We start from the raw sequence: 7784 nt of genomic DNA on the forward strand, positions 1-7784 counted from the left end.
GTGGTGCACTGTGGGAAGGCGAGCGATGGCAAGCGATACGCGTTGCTGCAGTGGACACGCACCGTAAGACTTTGAGTCATGAAATGATAGGTCTCAGTTCAGGGAAGCATTTTGAAATGTTTTATTTTGCTTGCAATGTTTTAGTTTGGAGGCTCAGTGAAGCACATAAAATATGTTTTTTTGTATATACAGTTTAATTGCAGTTTAAGATAATTTACATAATATATGAATGTATATGGAACGTGATAAAAAGGTGACCTTGAAATTGTGGCGAAGCAAGGAAAAATTTGGGTGCACCTAAATAATAAGGTTAGGCGCAGCAGTGCAACCAAGCGAAAACTTTAGTCTGGAGCCCTGCTAGAGTCTTTGCTACAAAACCATCAAAACGCTGCCCTCAGAACGTTGGCCGTGGCCCCCCCTGGCCAGAGAATGGCCACCCTGCCGGCCCCCTCAACCTCACTGCAATTTTTTTATTTACAAAAAACCCTCCTGAACAGAAACGGTATCAAACTGAAATAAATGAATTTGTATATTATTATTTTTTGTCATCTTATATTGTCTTTTGTCACGCTACAACATAGACTTATATATTAGTAGACACAGCTACTTTTGTCTTCCAAGATGGAGTCCCCTATAATTAAGTTTGTCATGCCATGAGCATAATAACGATCATTACAAAATGGTTAAATCTGCTTTATAATAATGGAACGCTACAAACGACCGTGTGTGCAATCATTTGTAAAACTTGCTAGAATAAAGCCAAGCAACTAGATTATCAAGCCCTTTCTCCTTGTTCTCGTTCAGCTCAGGTAGGCTAAATCAGCGATTTGCTGATGTTCCCTTTTTTGCTCGTCCCCTGTTCGTATCCGCAAGCACGTTTCCAGGCAACTTTTCTTGACGTAAGCAAATAAGTGGGGTGCTAGTTTACCCATTTGGGATTGGTTGCAAATTTAGCAAAAATATTTTTAGAATTATTAGAAATGAATAGAAATTATTCATTGAAAAAGCTAATAGTATGAGCCAGATTTGAGAATGCAATACCACCTACATCCCCTGGGGCGGTTGCCTCGCAGCAGCCCCCATCAACAGCGCAAGACACAAACCAACGTGACTACATTCTGACAGCGCAGTAGCAAATACGACTGTACCTAACAGATGAGTAAGTTGGTGACACTTGAAAGGATCATTGGTGGCCAAGCCGCGAAGCGGCGAAGCCACCTTAAGTGTTTCTACGTATTCTTCTTATTATTATTATACATCTTCTTCTGCCATGGGAGTCTATGGCAGCCCCTAGAACCAATTGGTCAGAAGTTGTGAATTTTGGCACACTATTTGGGACCAGTCCCCTCATCAATTTCACCAAGTTTCATGTCTCCCATTCCAACCATCTAGCGCCACCAATGGGTCAAAGTTGAAGGTGTGATTACACATGTTACTTTTGAACCATATGCCCCATTGTCCAAAATGAGGTATCGTTGGATTCCCTGGATCAAGACGAGTTCAACGCACTCTATGACATCATACCCAGTTCTATAGATTCTCCGCCATTTTGAATGTAAAGGAAAAGCGTTTTTTCGCTACTCCTCCTACAATTCTTGTCGAATCTTCTTCAAAATTGCCACAGATGATCTTCAGACCAAGCCTCACAAAAATTATCCCCTGGAGCTTTGATTTTCGCAACCGTTTGTTATATACAGCCACATCAAATTGATGTGGCTGAATTGATGTGGCCGCCATTTTGAATATAACGTTTTTTCGCTACCTCTCCTATAAGGTTTGTCCAATCTTCACCAAATTTGGCACAGATCATCTTCAGACCAAGCCACACAAAATAAATCACATGTTTTTTAGACTTTCTACACTCGACTGGAACAGCCAATCAAAGTCATCAGCCAATCAAAATCGTCAACCAAGCCACCATAAAAGAAGTGAGGTCATATCTCAGCACCTCTTTACTGCATTGACAACAAATTTGGTATAGGGACGAGGGACCCTGTTCTAAAGAAGTCCAAAATAGGTCATGCCATTTCACCTCTAGGTGGCGCTGCAATAGGCAAACATTTTCAGACCAAGCCTCACAAAAGACATCACATGGCGTTTTGATTTCTGCAACCGTTTGTTAGTTACAGCCAATCAAATTGAGCAACTGATCCGGAAAAAGGAAGTGAGGTAATATCTTAGCCAAGCTTTGATGCATTGACTCCAAACTTGGTGTATGGACTCAAGGCCCTCTTATTAAGAGGTTTGAGACAGGTAGTGTCATTTGACACTAGGGGGCATTACAATAGGTAGGATTGTGTTTTGACCAATAACTGTTGATTTGTTTGGCGTATTTAAGCAATTCCTATGTCTCGTGATATCTTAGGAGATCCCGCGTCTGATGCATGTTAACGCGTGATACCAGACGAATTGATGAGGCCGCCATTTTGAATGAATGAATAAAACTTTTTTCCTTACTCCTACACAATGTATCCAATATTCACCAGATTTGGTACAGATTATCTTCAGACCACAATCACCTTGCCATGTAAAAATATGACTGAATTACAGCTGTTTAAACTCGGGCCAAATCTGACCATGCGTGCCACAGGAGAAACGGCTTCCTTTTTGTATTCAGAAACTGTACACAGCAATTCCCAGTGCTGATAATGGCTCACTGGGATAGACTGGCTCCGTTGAAGTGCAAGGTCGTAGGTTCGAATCCAGGCAAAGTCTCAGGCATGTCATGATACTGGTTTATCTGTTTAGTGAAGCCAGGTATGTGACAGTAGCTGTCGAGCAGTATAATCATAATGGCCACGATAATGTTTCATTCTCAGGGGATTTATACTCATGAAGAATCCGATTTATTGTGCTTTGTAGATAAAGTGAATCTACATCTAGCCAGTGCATCGGATTTCTTGCATCATAACTTCTGAACAGATTTGTCATAAATCACAAGATTGGTCTCTTCTGATTCTACGTGGCATACCAAGTCGAAATATATCACATTGTCCCGTGTCCACCATTTTGGGCGTCGGCCATTTGGAATTTTCATAAAAACATACTTTTTTGAACTCCTCGTTTGCCGTTGCTCCTATTTTCATGGACATGTAATCAAATCATTTTCAGACTACAATCACCTCGATTTGTCAAAATATGACTGAATTACAACTTTTTATACTTGGTTCAAATCTGACAACGCTTCCCACAGGAAAAACGGCTTACTTTTTTTTACATAGTAACTGAACACAGAAATTCCTTGCACTGAGAATAGCTCACTGGGATAAGACGGGTTCCTCTGAAGTGTAAGGTCATAGGTTCGAATCCAGCCAAAGTCATCACGCATGTCATGATACTTGTTTATCTGTTTAGTGAAGCCAGGTATGCCACAGTAGCTGTCTAACAGTATAATCATAATGGTAATGATAATGTTTCAATCTCAGGGGATCTATACTCAAGAAGAGTCAGATTTATTGTGCTTTACAGATATGTGTCCTCTAACCTCTAGGGGGGCGATCCCATGTCTGACACATGTTAACTTGTGATACCAGCCAAATTGATGCCGCCATTTTCATTAATTAATAAAACGTTTATGTCCTACTCAAAATGTATCAAATATTCACCAACTTTTACACAGATTATCTTCAGACCACAATCACATTGACATATCAAAATAGGACTGAATTACAGCTGTTTAAACTTGGGACAAATCTGACAACCGCTTGCCACAGGAAAAATTATTTATATTTTTACGCAGTCACTGAAATCTGATTTCCAGCATTGAGAATAGCTCACTAGGATAAATTGGTGTCCTGGCAACGTCAGAGGTTCAAATCCAGCCAAAGCTGACAAGCTTGTCATGTCTCTGATTCTCTGTTTAGCGAGACTATAAGCCACTGCAAAGAAAGCCAGGCAAACCGCAGTCACTAGATGTCGAAAGTTTCTTCTGGGTCATCTGACCTGCTTGGCCACCACATTGCTGCTTGCAGCTATATTTGAAATGATAAGATCATAAAGTTATCTTCACACTCCATTTAATGTGTAAGAATGTGTCGACATTGTGGAATTGTGTCAGAGTGAGTTGAGTTAGACTGCTGCTTTTATTTTGCAAACTTGTAAGATTATCTCTAGCTAGCGAGATAGCTAACGCTAGCTATCTTAAATCAATTTCCAGGTGTCAATAGTCATAGATAACACACTGTCGCCAGTTTACACTTGAAATTGAAATTAAAGCAGTCTATAGTTAATGTTTTGTAATACTTTTCTTTAAAGATGATATAATGAAAAGGATAAATGCCTCAGGGAGAGACAGGAAAATCCATGATTTTTTTGCCAACATGCGCACCAGAGCCCCGCAAGCAGCAACTAGCACGACAGAGAATGTAGCAGAAAGATAAAGGGAAACGGAAGGAGCTAGTGGAGAAAGCAGAACAGGTGCAGAAAGGGAAGAAGCCAGTGGCAGTGAATGTTCAGGAGGCAAGTTGTCAGAGACAGAGCAGGAGGAGGAGAGTGATTCTGGGAGAAAATAATTAACAAGTCTGCCCTCCAGGTGAGTGGTTATCAACAGGCCCAAACGGAATACGCGGGCGCAAAATTTTGACGAAAACCCGCGGATTTTCAAGTACAACGCATTGGTCTGAGGCAAAATGTAAATACAGTTTTCAACTCGTATTACATCTCTATTATTAAAACGTTAGCCAAAAATGCTAAGAATTGAAAAGGAAATACTTATCAACCCAAATTACAGCAAGAGACAGGGCCAGGGAGTTTTCAGCCGATCTTTAAAAAGATGGATCAATACTTTTTTGCAAAGTCTGTCAACATTCAATCGACCATATTTGCTGTTAAACTGTTGTGGAACATCTTCGGTCGCTCCGAGATAAGAACAGGAAGGCTAGCGGAATTTCGCAGATTTTCAGTCTGAATAACCGCAGAAAATGTGAAAAAAAGATGCATATTACGTTTGGGCCTGGTTATCAGTAGCTGAAGAATGGGACAGGGTCGGTTGGGTTATGGCAAACAAAATAATCTTAAGGCTGGCCATATAATAAACATATATTTATTCAATCTGTAAAATGTTAAAGACTAGTCTTGATGATTAGCATGTTTAGTCTTAAAAAACAACAAAAGAACAACATGTAATTGGAAGTGGATAGCACTTATGTTAAAAGCTGATACTAATGGGATTCTTTGGTGTTATATAGACATTTCCAAGTCCAGGGGTGAAGCTCCAGTACAACCTCAACTAAATTTCCCCAAGACCGAAACAGAAGCTTCCAGGCTGAATGGTATGCAGTCCACCCCTGGGTAGATTCAGGGATGTAGTGGGGGCTAAACGCACGTAAACACCGTTTACGCACCTCCCGAAATTCGGAAATAGCGTTTATCCACCTCTAAATAGAGTGTATGCGCGTTTACGCACATCTAAGTTCCCTGCGCCTTGTATTCTGCCGTTGGAATAATCCGAAACTTATTTGGTGTAATTTTGAAACACCAGTGACACATTTCATGTTGTTTAACATATAAACGCTGTAGAATCATTTCATCTGCGCTGTATGGTCTGTGACCCTCCAAATGCGTTGCAGCTGCGACACCAATCAGGATCCACGAAGTATGTACACATAGGCCGGGTTTCCCAGATTCATTAAGAAGCTCTTTACGCTAAGCGCTTCTTAAGAACGTTCTAAGAGCGCTCTTACAACGTTCTGGGAAACCCGGCAATAGACGTTGTGGATTAGTCTACCTGGGGGGTATTCCAAGTAGCGGGTTTTGTGAAAACTTGGAGTTGTTCAACCCTGAAAAGAGGCATACTCCGAGTTCCACGTTCCAGAAAGAGAGGTAACGAAACCTTTTGGTAAGTTGCCATAGTAACTTATGCTGTGAAACTAACCTGCTCGCTAGCAGGTTTTCTATGAACAACTCGCGTTTTCCTAGCAATCCCCACCCACTTTCGGATTTTGAAACAGTTTGCAGAGATGGGGTGTCCTTTCCTGGGTCGGCCTATCGATTACGAACAAAATATAATTTGCATAGCCTTACGCCAGGAGAGGATTTTAAGACCGCGATTGGATGTACTTTTATTCCCCGATTAATACCTACGCGAACGTTACCGTTTTTCATCGCATTCAATAATTTACCTTACCAACATTCTCCACCCATACATTGCTAATGTTTCACACCGTGGACGTGCTCTCAGAACAGACCAAATGCTATGCGTTGCCATCCGTTTCTTTGCCAATGAAAGTTTCCTCTACAACATTGGCGATGCAGAACATCTCGGCAAAGCAACAGTGTGCCGAGCCACAAGGAAAGTGGCCCTGGCACTGAAAGGCCTACTGCAGACCTACGTTTTCTTTCCTGGGCACAAACCTCTAAGGACCATCAAAGAGGAATTTCACATGATTTCAGGTGACTGATGAAACACACATTCAGTTTAAGTCAATGAAGAAATTAGAAATCATGTGAATGATAATGTTGCAATCTCAGACTGAAATGAGGAAATCCTTTCAATTTTGCAGTGTTTCCCAATGTGATAGGCTGCATTGATGGCACCCACATCCCCATCATAGCTCCATCCATCAATGAAGGAGACTATGTGAATAGGAAGTCATTCCACAGCATTAATGTGCAGGTAGATTTACTGTCTTACAATAATAAAGACTACAGCACAACATTAAAATATTGCAGCTAATATCTCTTCTCTGCACTGGCAAGATTATATGTGATGCAGCACATTTGATTTCAAATGTGGAGGCCAAATGGCCTGGCTCAGTACATGACTCAAGGATATATCGCGAGTCTACCCTGTGCAACAGAGTTGCAAATGGTAAGTTAAGCTTTGAACAAATAACATTCCCTTGTCTCCCTCTTCTACCACACTCACAATGTACCCACTATATACTTACAGGAGAGTTTCATGGCCACCTGCTTGTTGACAGAGGTTACCCATGCCAGCCCACTCTGATGACCCATGACCCTGAGCCGGGCCCTCAGCAGTGGTACAATGTGGCCCACTGCAGGACTAGAGCCCGGGTGGAGATGACCATAGGCATTCTCAAAGCCCGGTTCCAGTGCCTACGTAGACTGAGGGTAAAACCAGAGAGGGCATGTGATATTATTGTGGCATGTGTTGTTCTTCATAATATTGCCACTATTAGAGGAGAGCAACACCCTGCCATACAAAACGACCCTGAGGACGACCATCCCCTCCAACCTGCACATGTCCAAGATGGAAGAGCAGTCAGAGACATACTGTGCCCGCACACACTTCCACCAACCCTGGCACTGAAATAAACACACATCATTACCATTTCACTTTGTCTTCTTTATTGCCTACAAATGGAAATGCAACAATTATTATATTGTTCTGACAATTAACACTCACTCACCTGTGACCATGCATCCACCTGCAGCTGGTGTTCTAGCAATTCAATTTCTAGATCCGTCTTCTTGATCTTCCGCCCCAAATACACCATCTCTTGGTCAGTTTTCTCCATTTATTTAATCAAATGGAGTTTGTATAAATCTTTAACTGGTAACTGGGAATACATTAGGATTACATTAAATCCCAGTTCTACAAACAGAATTCACCTGCCATTTACTGAACATGTCACTGTCTGTAGCTGTGCTGTGGAGGTTGATAGACCCCTCTCCTGGAAAGGCTCATCCATGCTCTGTTCAACAGGATCAGACTGTGCATTTAGTTTTTACATTCATTACTCTCATCACTTCAGTGTACATTTTAAACTGACAATTACACCCAAGACTGTAAATAAAGTACATGGAGAGAGAACTATCATATG

General features: G+C 41.4%; 1 protein-coding gene across 1 annotated transcript; it reads left to right on the forward strand.

Annotated features, from left to right (window-relative positions):
* The first annotated feature begins 5937 nt into the window (after positions 1-5937).
* On the forward strand, positions 5938-7290 carry LOC124475324 (putative nuclease HARBI1). The gene is made up of 4 exons (XM_047031826.1): positions 5938-6390; positions 6501-6613; positions 6697-6808; positions 6890-7290. Exons 1-4 carry the CDS (start codon positions 6189-6191, stop codon positions 7273-7275), a joined length of 813 nt encoding a protein of 270 aa, XP_046887782.1. The 5' UTR covers positions 5938-6188; the 3' UTR covers positions 7276-7290.
* Positions 7291-7784: the final 494 nt, after the last annotated feature.

Source organism: Hypomesus transpacificus, chromosome 13 (assembly GCF_021917145.1).
Source record: "Hypomesus transpacificus isolate Combined female chromosome 13, fHypTra1, whole genome shotgun sequence".
Lineage (NCBI taxonomy): Eukaryota > Metazoa > Chordata > Actinopteri > Osmeriformes > Osmeridae > Hypomesus > Hypomesus transpacificus.

Coding starts and splice junctions, on each gene's coding strand:
- LOC124475324 (XM_047031826.1), top strand. CDS start 6,189: ATGCTATGCGTTGCCATCCGTTTCTTTGCCAATGAAAGTTTCCTCTAC. Junction 6,391..6,500: donor GGAATTTCACATGATTTCAG/GTGACTGATGAA, acceptor TCAATTTTGCAG/TGTTTCCCAATGTGATAGGC. Junction 6,809..6,889: donor GTGCAACAGAGTTGCAAATG/GTAAGTTAAGCT, acceptor ATATACTTACAG/GAGAGTTTCATGGCCACCTG.